The 14,701-nt window shown below is 34.3% G+C and overlaps 1 protein-coding gene across 3 annotated transcripts in view; it reads right to left on the reverse strand.

Annotated features, from left to right (window-relative positions):
• Positions 1-14,701, reverse strand: part of RALGAPA1 (Ral GTPase activating protein catalytic subunit alpha 1) — a 200,159-nt gene that overhangs the window by 79,094 nt on the left and 106,364 nt on the right. For all 3 annotated transcript variants that reach the window (XM_065906823.1, XM_065906825.1, XM_065906824.1), the window contains exons 24-29: positions 14,050-14,205; positions 12,590-12,718; positions 9,568-9,693; positions 6,029-6,087; positions 3,664-3,772; positions 2,271-2,381 (exon numbers count right to left, since the gene is read on the reverse strand). In XM_065906823.1, coding sequence (XP_065762895.1) covers positions 2,271-2,381; positions 3,664-3,772; positions 6,029-6,087; positions 9,568-9,693; positions 12,590-12,718; positions 14,050-14,205 — 690 coding nt within the window. The remainder of the gene's footprint in view (positions 1-2,270; positions 2,382-3,663; positions 3,773-6,028; positions 6,088-9,567; positions 9,694-12,589; positions 12,719-14,049; positions 14,206-14,701) is intronic.

Here is a 14,701-nt window from a genome sequence, read left to right on the forward strand (position 1 = left end):
TTTTTAAATTAACATATATTGTACACTGAACATAGTGTTTGTTGATAAATTGATAAAGTATGAAACAGAAGACCTTATTAAAGAAAGCAAAATATTAATATAGTTTTATCATTTACCCTGAAAATTTCTTAATCTTATTCAATTTTTTTAATGTATATGTTAAAAATGTATTGAGGTAAACTTATTATATTTTTATTGCATGCTATTATATTTTTATAAATGAGTGCTTCAAGCAAAAAAATTGCTCTAAGGTAATTTACACTGTAAAAGGTTTTACTCACTAACAGAATGAATCTAGTATATAAGATTAATACTTAATACTGGTAATAGAACTGGGATTCTATTCCTAAATATGCAAGTAGGCAGCCATTAGGGAATTCCTCTATTATTTTAGCACTTCATTTCTTCATTCAATTAGAGGTGAAGTATAACTATTTATCTGTAGCCATTGGCCACCATAATTTATAGTGAGGCAATCTGCAAAAACTCTACACACCTAAGAATTACTTAGGTAAGTATTAAAATACATAAATTGAGAAAGAAAATATAAGAGAGCATTTGGAGACTTTCAAATGAGAAAAAAAAAATCTGCTTAAAGAATATCTTAACTTTCAACAGAATAACCAATCTTAAAGAGTAAAATTTTCAAGTTTTAAAATTACAAATGTTTTAATACATATATATATATGAACATTCACATTTACATCCAGTTATCAAATCCTGCATGATTGCGACAGTAGCTGCAGACAACACACTTTTTAAAATTTATGTCCCATCACTTTTATGGCAAAATGTATCAGTGTTTTATATGTATTTTCTCATTTAGTTTCCAGAGCAACTCTGTGAGGTAGGTATTTTTATCCCAAATGCAAACATAAAGAAAGTCAAAGTTTAGAGGACTGAGTGATTTGTTCATAGTTATAAACTTAGTAAATGGCAGAGTTGTGGGTTAATTAAACCAGGTTTAACCTTCAAACCCAGTCTCTGATCCATAATACTTTATTAAACTCAACAGATATTTAAGAGATTCTATATGAAAGTCATCCTATGCATAAAAAATAATAAAGAAAAACTGTCACTGCCTTAAAGAAGCTTAGATTTTTTACACAAATATATTTAGTGCTACAATAGGGCCTTGGTGACAATGGTTGAGTGGCAAAAACCTGGACCTGAAATTTAAGAGACTGGGTTTGAACTCTGTTTCTACCCTGGTTTAGCTTATGACTTTATATAGTTACTATATCCTCACTTCTCTCATCTCATATAAAGGGAGAAGAGGAGGAAGAGATAACATAACAATCTGCTTCAAATGACCTTTTATGAATTAAATGAGGTAACATATGAAAAGGTGACTAGTATAATGACTGATAAATGGTAAGTGCTTAATAAATATTACTGTCTTTCCTAAAAATGTTAAAGAACATGAAGATAAGAAAGATAAATTCTGGTTGGAAAGAATAAGGATTCTTGTTTTTTGAGGAGATGGTATTTAAACCAATCACTGAAAGATGGGGTGGGCAGAGAAAGTAGAGCATTTTAGGTAAGAAGATGAGTAAAGGGTATGTTTAGGGGATAATAGCTGACTCAAGTGCCTAGACTACAGGGTATTTCATCAAAGGAATTTGTACATGATTCTGAAAAGATGGTATGGGTTCTCATCTGGAGACTTCCAAGTAAGTCGCAACTAAAGAGTTTGGGTCTTATTTTATAGGTAAAAGAAAACCACTTGGAGACTTTAGTTTCACTGTTTTTTTTTCCTTCAGGATAGTGACATAAGTCATGTCAATATGAATGATGACTTGGAGGGATGACCTCAGAAGCCAGGAGACCAGTTTAAAAGGCTATTATAGTATCTTGTGTTACAGGAAGCACAGAACACACAGAATTAAAAGAAAAAAAAAGAAAAAAAACACTTTATAAATGACTGGCAGAAGAGGAAAGGGAAGGAATGAACCAAGATAATGTTCTGATTTTGGTAACTGTTTTCTAACCTAAGACAGGGAATGATACTGAATATACATTATAAAGACAACAGCAATAATAAATTTGCACGTAGCATTTAAAACCAACCACATAATCTCTTAATATATTAAGATAACGTAATATAGAAAAGGACTACCATGAACTATGATATTTCAAATATGTACCCTGAGTGGCCACTATTTAGCTATGAAAAATTTAAAGAAAACTATTAAATAATTTTATATTTCAAGGTATCCAAATATAAGAATCCTTAACAAGTCATAATAAACAAATGAGAAATTACTTACTTGAATAATTTTCAAGGGAGAATCAGGCTGGTAAATCTGAAGTCTAGGTACATAATGAACCAGCATGTGAAGCATGTTACAAGCTACATGGGCTACTGTTTTATTAGTAAACTGCAGTAATAAGAAGAAAAAAAACAAAAAAGAAATATGATAAAAAATTTCTTCTTGATATTATTCATTTATGCACTAGTTGTTGAAAAATTTTTAATTGTATATACATGTTTTTGTCACTCTATATTTATATTAAAATATTAGAAAGATAAATATAACCTGCAAAATTAAAAATCATAACACACTCCAAATATATAACTAACTTTATTTTTTCTTTGTAATGTTTGTCCTCATTAAAGGTTTTATTTCATTTCTAGAATGACCTCTACACTGCTAATCTTGTTATCTCATTTTTCCCCATTCCAATTTACTGTGTATGATACTTCCAAATTGTTTTCTGAACTGTTCTGATGCTGACATTCTCTGTGCTTAAAATTCTTAGATGACTCCCCACTGGTATAAAGTCAAACTTCTATGCTTACCTCTTTACGACCAAATCTCACCCGCTCTTTAAGCCCTGACTAGATGTGTCCTCTTTCTAAAGTCTTCTCTGATAACTAAGTCAAAGTAACCTCTGCTTTCTCTGAACTGAATCAGCAGCTTACATGCACCATTCATTTGGTTCTCTCAGCTTTTTATATTTTATTACTCTTATTAAGAGTAATATTTGATCAAATTTTGATCTTTTTCAGCCACATTATTAATCTCTTCAATCTAATATTTACATTTCTTTTTTATTCTATATTTCTCCTCTGCCTAGCAAAGCACCTCAAACATAGTATATACTCAGAAATACCTGTCAAGTATTTTTGTATTTTATGTGTTTAGAGTTCTATATAGATATTGTATTACAAGTCACACAACAAAAAATAATATCACTAAACTTTTTACTAATAAAAATATTCATTTGTTCATTCAGACTCCAAATAATCAGGTTATTATTTCTGAACAAAACTGAATCTGGTCATAAACAGAGCATTTAACTTGAATGAAAAAGCCAGAAAGTGGAACAGCTTAAAAATTCAGGAGGTAATAAAGATCAAAGAGTAGGTTACAAAAATACTGATTAAGAAATGGTAAACAGCCCTACATATGTTGTTAAATGACTGGTTTCCTTTATAGCAGTCATCCATATCTATCTTAGGGACAAAGCCAAATACATAAAAAGTTGGAATAAAACAGGCCATCACTAAGATACCCTAAATTCAAGAGTAGAACTACTAAGGAAAACGTTAGAATCAAGGAAATAATGTAATGCACAAAATATAATTAACATTTGGGGGAAAATAATCATGCATTCTATACTATCTTAATACAGTCTTCTAAATATTTACTTACTTACCTTTAAGGATACACAAATCACATTCAGAGCTTCCTTAATTTGAGGATGATGAGACTCATGGACTAGTTCTTCACAAATCCAAATACCTAAACTGCAAAGTGCTACACATCTGCAAAAAGGCAACCAGTAATGATACAAATAAAAGCGGATGTGCCTGTAAATGAAATGAAACCACCACCACAACCAAAATATTCCCAACCAACCAACCTAGAGTGAAGATGCACAATTTAGGCGAATAAATCAATTTGTTACTGCTAATTCATTACTGTTCATTAATCAATTTGTTACCTAGGAAGATAAAGTGGGAGAACCCAAACGCAAAGCCTTATTTTTAAGCTTAATTTAATCTTTATCTTACAGTGGAGTACAGTTGATCTACAATGCTGTTAGCTTCAGGTGTACAGCAAAGTGATTCAGATACACATATATCCATCCTTTTCAGATTCTTTCCCCATACAGATTATTACAGACTATTGAGTAGAGTTTCCTGTTCTAAGCCTTATTTTCAACTACAATTTACTACCAAGATCATAGGTGGGGATAAAGATACAGGATCTTTCTAACAAACCCATATTGATAAATTGATATCATCAATTTCCCAAACAAATATGCAACCTGCTTTCAAAATAGAAACTGATTTTATTGACTGATAGCAGTAATAAGATATTTTTTTCTTTCATATCTTTTAAATTTAACATAACTAGCCAAGAATTCTCTTTAAAACAAATTGAGAACACAAAACTTATACACTTTATAAAGGAATTCCAACAGAAATAGAACTTGGAGAATTTTTGTTTTATTTTCTAATGTGAAACTCCAGTTCCCTACTATATCTGAGTTTCAGCTTGAAGAAAGTTATCTGGTGATCAGAATCAGTAAAAATTCTATTAGTGTGTTCAAGTATAAGCGTCTAATGAAGTATGTAATTTTTCAAGGTACAAAAATAAGTCAACTCCTTCTAGTTTTTCTGATATATCTTCCATGTCCTGATACTCTTAAATTAAATTCAGTATAATGCTAAATTTCAGAACAATTCAATGCAGAAATACTTTTCTTCCTAAATGTAATGGATCAAAGTCCTCCTTTCAGTGTTAATGCTACTAATTTACTATCAAAACTGCAGAAAGTCTTTATGTGTGGTCTACTACTTGCTTTCTTTCTCAGTTTGTCCACCCATAAACTTTATACACTCACAGATCTAAATGGCCAAGTGTCAGACTTAGCAGTGGAAGGAGCTGTAATCCTAAAATAACAATAAACTCCGAAGTAAAGCAAAGTTCTCCATGGGTGCAGCTAACTAAAGGCACAAACTGGAATACAAATATTTAAGTTTTGTTTTTTGGTTGTATATGTATGTAAGGTCATACATTCCTGAAAAGTATAGGAAAAGGGTGTGTGTGTGTGTCTGTGTGCGTAAGGCCCCACATTTCCGAAAAGTATAATCAAACAAGTTTAGAAAATGTTTAATGTTCAACTTCTGGGATTCTCCTATACTGTCAACACCAGCTGTTATGTTAATGATTCCTAAATCTATATTTGAATAATTATGTTTTAGGCTTAAATATTCTTTCACTGGAAAGGCAATGACATTAAAGAAATAGAAAAGGGCAGAAGATCTAGAGTTGGAAGCTTAAGGTTCAAATCTGGTTCCGCCACTTATTACTTATGTATCTAATAAGGCTCTGAAGACAAACTGCCAGGGTTTCAATTATGGCTCTACATTTTCTGTGTGATAGGGCAGATTACTAAAATTCTCTGGGCTCCCATCTATAAAAAGGAGGATAAAAATTGTTGCAAAGATTAAGTGAGGTAATAAAGTATTTATAACAGTGGTTGGCACTTGGAAAAAGTTTAATGAATGTTAGCTTTCTATGCTGCCAGTTTCTTGCTAGTAAAATTGGAAGAATAATGATTCTAATAATTTCTTAGAATTGTGATGAGGATTGAATGGAATAATATTATAGGAATATCTCTGTAAACTTAGAAGGTTATCATTATTAGCACAGAAAACGCTAAGGAAAGAATACTGAAAATCATCAAATTTAGAGTTAAAGCTAAATGAAATGAAAATGTGGAATAATGAAAAAGACAATATTGTTTTCTAGAGTAGCTGAATTTTAATAAGATTAAAAGAAATCATTTTAGATACAGAAGGTGAAGATACTGAAAAAGGTAACTAGGATTTTATTTTTACCGAAGGAAGTTTGTAATGAAAAATTTAATCATCCAAATAATTTAAATTTGTGATTCAGAATAGCTTTTGTGCATCTGAAACAACCCGGATTGCTAAATAACTCCATTAACTTTTAAAATAAAACTGCACACACAGAAGAGTTATGTCAAGTCTTAAGAAGGTCTGACTTACCGTGCAGGACCAGAGGGCTCATCTCTTGCGGAGCTTAACACAGTTTTGATTATAAGTTCCTAAAATGAAGGAGAAACAGTAGCCATGACTAAGATTTCATTCATTTATTCAGCAAATGTTTATTAAATAGTCACTATGGGCCTAGGCACTAGGGATACAACAGAGAAATAAAACAGACATTTTTGTTCTCATGTACATAATTTTAATATATTCCAATGTTTTTCATAAAATTAGCTAAATAAATAAAACAATAGAAAGAAAGAAAAAGAAAGTGAAGTCGCTTAGTCCTGTCCAACTCTTTGGGATCCTGTGGACTGTAGCCTACCAGGGTTCTCCGTCCATGGGATTTTCCAAGCAAGAGTACTGGAGTGGGTTGCCATTTCCATCTCCAGAGGATCTTCCCAACCTAGGAATCGAACCCAGGTCTCCCTCATTGTAGGCAGACGCTTTACCATCTGAGCCACTAGGGAAAGCCCTAAATAAAACAATAGTATGGCCTGAATGTTTGTGCTCTCCTTGCAAATTCATACATTGAAATCCCAACCCCTGAAGATGATGGTATTAGGAGTACGAGGGTGGAACCTTTACAAATGGGATTAACACTCTTATAAGAGACTCCCACAAAGTTCCCTAAGCACTTCTTATTCTGTGAGGAAATAGCAAGAAGGCACAAGCTAAGAACCAGGAGGAGGGCCTTCACCACAAAGTGACTATGCTAGAGCCTTGATTTGGGGCTCAGCCTCCAGAACTGTAAGAGATAAATTTTGGTCACTTATAAGCTACCCATTCTGTAGTATTTTGTTATAGCAGACAAATATTTTTGGAAATTTATCACCAAATGTATATGTTCAAAAACTTTTTCCTGATTTTGTTGTTGTTCAGTCACTAAGTCATGTCTAACTCTTTGTGACCCCATGAACTGCAGCACGCCAGGCTTCCCTGTCCTTTACTATCTCCCAGAGTTTGCTCAAATTCATGTCCATTAAATTGGTGATGCTATCTAACCATCTCACCCTCAACCACCTCATCTTCTTCTCCTTTTGCCTTCAATCCTTCCCAGCATCAGGGTCTTTTCCACAGAGTCGACTCTTTGCATCAGGTGGCCAAAGTACTAGAGCTTCAGCTTCAGCATTAGTCCTTCCAATGAATATTCAGTGTTGATTTCCTTTAGGATTGACTAGTTTAATTTCCTTGCAGTCCAAAGGACTCTCAAGAGTCTTAATAGCACCACAACTCCAAAGCATCAATTCTTCAGCACTCAGCTTTCTTTATGGTCCAACTTTCACAGCCATACAACAACTACTGGAAAAACCATAGCTTTGACTATATGGCCTTTGTTGGCAAAGGGCTGTCTCTGCTTTTTAATACACTGTCTACGCTTGTCACAGCTTTCCTTCCAAGGAGCGTTTTTTAACTTTATGGCGGCAGTCACCATCCAAAGTGATTCTGGAGCCCAGGAAAATAAAATCTGTTACTGCTTCCACTTTTCCCCTTCTATTCTCTATAAAGTGATGGAACCAGATGACCTTGGTTTTTTGAATGCTGTGTTTTAAGCCAGCTTTTTTTCCTGATTAGAAAAGCAATAATATGTTCACTATAAACATAATTAAAGCAGATTTAATTGCTAAAAGGTATGAACATCTTTTTAAACTTTTCAAAACTTTGAGAATTATCATTTAAAAGAAAGCTGCTTCTTTAAAAATTGTAAACCATTATATGTGTGAATTTGGGGAGAAAGGCCAGTTCATAGTTAATGTATTTTTTAAAAATCATTCAATTAGAGGTTTTCAATGGCTAAGTCAAATATCTTTCTTGGTAAATGTCACATTACATTTCAAAATATTTTCAATTATCTTTTGATAATGATTTCTAACATAATTCTACAGTGATAAGAGAATAGATTCTGTATGATTTCAATACCATTAGGGCATGAAATTTTTGTATCTTGTTTTATGTCCCTGGATATGTGCCAGTGTCTCCTGGCCTATAGTCTATAGAAACTGGAATAGAATTCATATTTCATTCACTAAAGATTTATCACATATACAGACTGTAAGGTCCTTAAGAGGAGTGAACTTCTACTTACCTTTGTGAATTTAGCATCTAGCCCAATGGCTAGGAATTAATAGGTAGGTGGAAGTTACCTATTGTTTAAACCCTAGAGCTTTCTATGCAAGCTCTTTTCTCTCTGTCCATGGAATTCTCCAGGCAAGAATACTGGAGTGGGTGGCCATTCCCTTCTCCAGGGGATCTTCTGACCCAGGAATCAAACCAGGTCTCCTGCACTGCAGGTGGATTCTTTACCATCGGCGCCACCAGGGCAGCCCCTCTATGTGACAGTGTTATTATTATTATTATTTTTTAAATCACTTCAGCCATTACGTCCTACACAATGGCCAACAAAGCAGAAGGCCACTCAGTTCATGCAAATCACATATAGTAGGCTAAGCTAAGCTCAAACTCAAAACTGCCTAAGAACACTGAAGCTCTTATTTTTGATTTTCAGAATCTTCTGAACGTAGAAGAAACCAAAGCCAGTATATTCCTAAAGAGTAAAGGTCAATTTGTATAATTTCAATCAAGTATCATTGCAAATTCACATCAGCCCCTACGATTTTATGTTTCAGTGAAGTTCACTTGTCTAAAAAACGTCTGAGTATATTCTCCATGCCAAGCATCATGGTAAGATTGAGGATGTAGCAGTAACTAAGACCTTGGTGTTTATTTGTCTAAAGTATAAATCAGACATTGAAAAATAACAAGTGTGATAAAGAAAAATAAAGGTGGTATGGAAAGTATATGGAATATTCCAGACAAAAATTGGTCTTAAAAAATTTTTCAGAGAAAGCACATCTGTTTTAAAAAAGTCATCAGCATGACTCTCAAGGAGACAGAATGCTACTGTCCTGTCCCTTCTTTATTCTCTTTTTCCAATTCTAGGGCCAACTCAGCTCACAGAGACCATTTGGCAATTACTATAACAAGTACAACTTCTTAGGACTGTTAAACCCACGGGAATTTATAGTAGCTAAGAGAGGTTTATTATCTGGGTAAGCAATTGCATGGTCACTTCAATTTTGCACCATCTCTTGTTTAAGCCTGTTAATACTTCAGGTACATGGGATCCCCACCCCAATTCCATAGTTTCCTAGGGCAGAAAAGAATATTCCTTTACATTGTTTGATTCATCACCTTGGCAAACTGGAAGGAGAGTCAAATGGGCAGGCCGAGTGCCATCAATCTTAAAAGCCTTATGTAAGTAGCATCATATCTGACTCAGGATTTCAATAAATGTTCAGTGAGTGAATGAATGAATCCTAAGATAATGACATATAAGTGGATTCAATAGTGAGATAATGTTTCCACAGTAGTTACAAATAATAAAGGCTATGCTCCTAATGAACATTCCAGCCTTTGTGTCTGAGGGGTACAGCAGGCTAATGTTCTTTAAAAATTGTGTGGCTTTCTAGAGGAAAATAAAGAACGCAAATTTTCCTGAATGTACTGTTATGATTATAAATTAGTCTCTGACTTCTTACCTTAACATCTGTAAATTGAGACACAGCAATATCAGGGATGTTGGGATGGAGAGCAGGCAGCTCACAATACAAGTTGGGAAAGCAAACCAAAGATCCCAGAAGAACTTGTGCTTCCACTCTTGGTGCCTATGTATCAGATTTTAAAAATCTTTAACTTATCAGAAAAATTACTTTATTACCTAATCAGATTACACAGGGAAGTTAGAGTACAAGACAAAATTCAAAAAGGAAAGGGGAACACAAAAAGAGTAGGTTTTCACCTATTCTTTCCACATAAACTACTGTTATTCTCAATAAAAGCAATGAACAAACAGAGCTTTCCTGAAGAGCAGCTAAAAAGCAGAAATGTGGCTGCAGCTAATGAGTATGTAGACAGGAATACAATTTTAGCTAACAGCATAAAATTACCCTAATTTCGAGGAAAAATATATTTTCATTTTAAAGGCAACTTATGCATTGTAATAGATTGTTCTAATGAGTAGAAGACTCAGTGTCTCTATATTACATCTGTAACGACCTAAGGATAAATAAAGTAACTAGGAATGAAAATGTTCACTGTATCTTCAAGAAATAGGCACTAGCCTAGATGAGTTTTATGGTATTATGTACATGATAAAATACTACCTATACTACTTAATAAAAAAAATTAAAAATTATGCTTGGCAATAAATGCTGGAGAGGGTGAACTCTTGGTGGGAATGCAAACTAGTACAGCCACTATGAAGAACAGTGTGGAGATTCCTTATAAAACTGGAAACAGAACTGCCATATGACCCAGCAATCCCACTCCTGGGCATACACACCGAGGAAACCAGATCTGAAAGAGACACGTGTACCCCAGTGTTCATCGCAGCACTGTTTATAATTGCCAGGACATGGAAGCAACCTAGATGCCCATCAGCAGACGAATGGATAAGAAAGCTATGGTACATATACACCATGGAATATTACTCAGGCATTAAAAAGAATACATTTGAATCAGTTCTAATGAGATGGATGAAACTGGAGCCCATTATACAGAGTGAAGTAAGCCAGAAAGGTAAAGACCAATACAGTATACTAACGCATATATATGGAATTTAAAAGATGGTAACGATAACCCTATATACAGGACACAGAAAGAGACACAGATGTATAGAACTTTTGGACTCTGGGAGAAAGCGAGGGTGGGATGATCTGAGAGAATAGCATTGAAACATGTATTTTATCAAGTGTGAAACAGAACACCAGCCCAGGTTGGATGCATGAGACAAGTGTTCAGGGCTGGTGCACTGGGAAGACTCAAAGGGACGGGATGGGGAGGGAGGCGGGAGGGGGGATAAGGATGGGGAACACATGTAAATCCATGGCTGATTCATGTCAATGTATGGCAAAAACCACTACAATATTGTAAAGTAATTAGCCTCCAACTAATAAAAATAAATGAAAAATAAATTATGCTTAGATTGGGGATGAAGGTAACGTTTCATCCTTTCTCTTTGGCTACATGAAGCCATTTCTTAAGTATCAGCACTGAATGTTTATTTTTCTTCTTCTGCCTTCTTTCATGCCCAAGAACCATCAACATCCACCTCCTGATACAATGCTTTACTTAATTACTAAAATACCTACACACTGATGTATGTTTAAGCACGCCTAACAAAAACGCTAAAACAAATCTATTAGAAATATAAAACATCTTCTATACACATAAAACAAGAATTTATCTCCAAAAGGGTTTCCTTATGTTAATAAAAGCTATAACAGAAGTGATGGAGTATTCTAATCTTCAACAAAATAACTCATTTCCATATTTAAAACATAATCTAGATTTACGGATACAAGGCCAGAGGCATAATGGAGCACGGTAGGCGCACAACCACTATCTCAATTAAAAATCAATTTTACTACCAAAGTGAAAAAAAAAATTAATGACAGAGATTAGCTATGGGTTTTCTTTAAAGCTGAACAATAAAATTGGGAATACTTGTTCAGGTATGTGGGGTATAATGAAAGGCACAACTGGAATGCAACTATAATTAAGAAAGAAGACACCTAATCAAATTACTTTGTAATCTATCTGTCTAGGGATGGGGGGATTAACAAAAGGAAGATGATATGTGTGGGATCTAAAATGAGGCTTACGCTATGGAGAACAGTGTAGAGATTTCTCAAAAAACTGGAAATAGAACTGCCATATGACCCAGCAATACCACTTCTGGGCATACACACTGAGGAATCCAGATCTGAAAGAGACACGTGCACCCCAATGTTCATCACAGCACTGTTTATAATAGCCAGGACATGGAAGCAACCTAGATGCCCATCAGCAGATGAATGGATAAGTAAGTTGTGGTACATATACACTATGGAATATTACTCAGCCATTAAAAAGAATTCATTTGAATCAGTTCTAATGAGATGGATGAAACTGGAGCCCATTATACAGACTGAAGTAAGCCAGAAAGATAAAGAACATTACAGCATACTAACACATATATATGGAATTTAGAAAGATGGTAATGATAACCCTATATGGAAAACAGAAAAAGAGACACAGATGTATAGAACAGACTTTTGGACTCTGTGGGAGAAGGTGAGGGTGGGATGTTTCGAGAGAACAGCATCGAAACATGTATATTATCTGTAGTGAAACAGATCACCTGCCCAGGTTGGATGCATGAGACAAGTGCTCGGGCCTGGTGCACTGGGAAGACTCAGAAGGATCGGGTAGAGAGGGAGGTGGGAGGGGGGATCAGGATGGGGAATACATGTAAATCCATGGCTGATTCATGTCAATGCAAGACAAAACCCACTACAATATTGTAAAGTAATTAGCCTCCAGCCAATAAAAATAAATGAAAAAATAAATAAATAAAAAATAAATAAATAAAGAGGCTTAATTCTAATTAAATTATATATTTTTCCTGAACATCAGCTTGTCATATTTTGTCAACAATAGCTCTTCCTTTGTTGCTTTGTTAGCTGCATTTTGGTTAACTGCTGTTTGTTACATTACGAAGGATAGGAAATAAAAACTTACATTGAGAAAAGCTGAAGAAGCCACTCTGCCAGCTGCTACGATAAAATCCATAATAAGCATTGTGGCACCAGGCAAGCCGAGTGAGAAAAACTGAGGAGAGCAGTGCTTGATGATGGTATTGACAATGTCCTTAGGGAGAAAGAGAAGAGGAGGAAAATCACAAATGTGCAATCTGGGCATCAGCTAATCAGTATCCTTAAATACACATAAGATACGAAATAACAAGTAATAACTATAGGTGCTTGCCTAATAGGAAAGACTAATTTTAATTCTTCATAATAATACATGCTTAGTACTATATTTCATCAAAGCAAAGTAAACTTAAAACACTTTTTTTTTTTAACTGACATCAACCCTGGAGTCAGTTAGAGGACTCTTCACTTCACAGGGTTAAAAATCTAAGGCCCCTGTGTTGTCAAACTTAACTGCAGAGTAGTTCCTCCTGCCTCCTACTTGCTTCCATAGATCACTTTGAAGTCTGAAGCTGCATGACCTGCTATGTGGCAACTTGGAAAATTCTTTTTTAGAAAAACTGAAGCCCTTTGATGATAGACATCTAGCCTCAAAAATCTAGACTCAGGCATTCTTGAGGGAATATTCTTAACTTGGTTATTCATTCATTTTGCCTTTGGAATTTACCATGAAGATGAAGTGCACCAGGTTATATTACTCAATCCAATTTACCTTAAATGGAACTCTTTATCCATAATTAAGAGTGTAAGGTAAAACACTAATTATTTCAAAGTAACACAAGAAGTTTTTTTACTTTTCAGAAAGATATATCATCTTTGATATTAATTTAATGCTCCTTAAATGAACTGCAAGTGATATATGGAGTCTTAGAATAGGAAAAAAAACTTCTGATCACTGCATGACTAGTTGAGCAAATCCTGTCTTAAGTGCCAGCTATGTGTGTGCTTCGTCACTCAATCATGTCCGACTCTTTGTGACCCCATGGACTGTAGCCCGCCAGGCTCCTCTGTCCATGAGATTTCTCAGGCAAGAACGATGGGGTGGGTTGCCATTTCCTTCTCTAGGGAATCTTCTGACACAGGGATCAAATTCGCCATCTCCTGTGTCTCCTGCATTGCAGGTGGTTTCTTTACCCGTTGTGCTATCGGGGAAGCCCTAAGCACGTGTGTGTGTGCTTAGTCGTATATCAGGACACTAAAGGAAGATGCTCTCGATGTAAGCAAAGGATGGTTCTTCAAAAACAAACTAGTTGGTATAACACTAGAAGAAACATGCACTTAATAATCAAGTTAATCTCTCAACTACAGTAGCTTGTTTTGAAGTCATTTTTCAGGATAAATGATGTTATAAATAGGAGAAATCAGTAAATAAATTACTCACATAAAGGAATGCTTTTTAATTCTACATCTTGAAAGTTAAGAGTTAAACAGATTCAAGAATCAAAGATAAAGTCATAAAGCAATTTCTTAGAAAGTACATATATTTACCTGATCAATATGAAGTAATCCACAATGCATTATATTGTAGAAATGTGTTAGAAAATCTCTATTTGGAGAAACATCTTGTCTCCTTTTCATTGTATTACAAATAAGTTTATAGGCATGTAATTTACCTTGTTTATATTTATCAGTTAACATGGTTGCCTACAATTAAAAGATGTTGTTTCAATACTCAAAACCAAAAAAAATACTCAAAACCAAATACTATTTGTTAAATACTGAAGCAACTGAATACAACAAGCAATATATTCGTTTTCATTTATTCCTGTGTTGGCTCATTTTCTTTACTGAACCAAATATCAGAATTACTAGAATTATCTTTATTACTAAAATGATACAATGTAGGTGTGAATAACTATACACTGTTTCACTTAGGGAAATGCACCACACATATCAAATAATACTTAAAAGAATCAGTTCCTTAAAAGTACACAGCATACTCTATAACAGAAAACTGAAGTTTATATTTCATTTAAATATAGTAGCCTTATTTTCTATATTTGTTTTTATTTCAGTAATAAAATTGATGCATCCTAAATAATAATTTTGCTAGGCCCACTCCTCTCTATATAACCCCTAATGGCTGGTTAAAAACTAAGTGCTTTACAGGGAACTATATTCAATATCCTGTGATAAACTG

The sequence above is a fragment of the Muntiacus reevesi genome, chromosome 15, assembly GCF_963930625.1.
Source record: "Muntiacus reevesi chromosome 15, mMunRee1.1, whole genome shotgun sequence".
Taxonomy (NCBI): domain Eukaryota; kingdom Metazoa; phylum Chordata; class Mammalia; order Artiodactyla; family Cervidae; genus Muntiacus; species Muntiacus reevesi.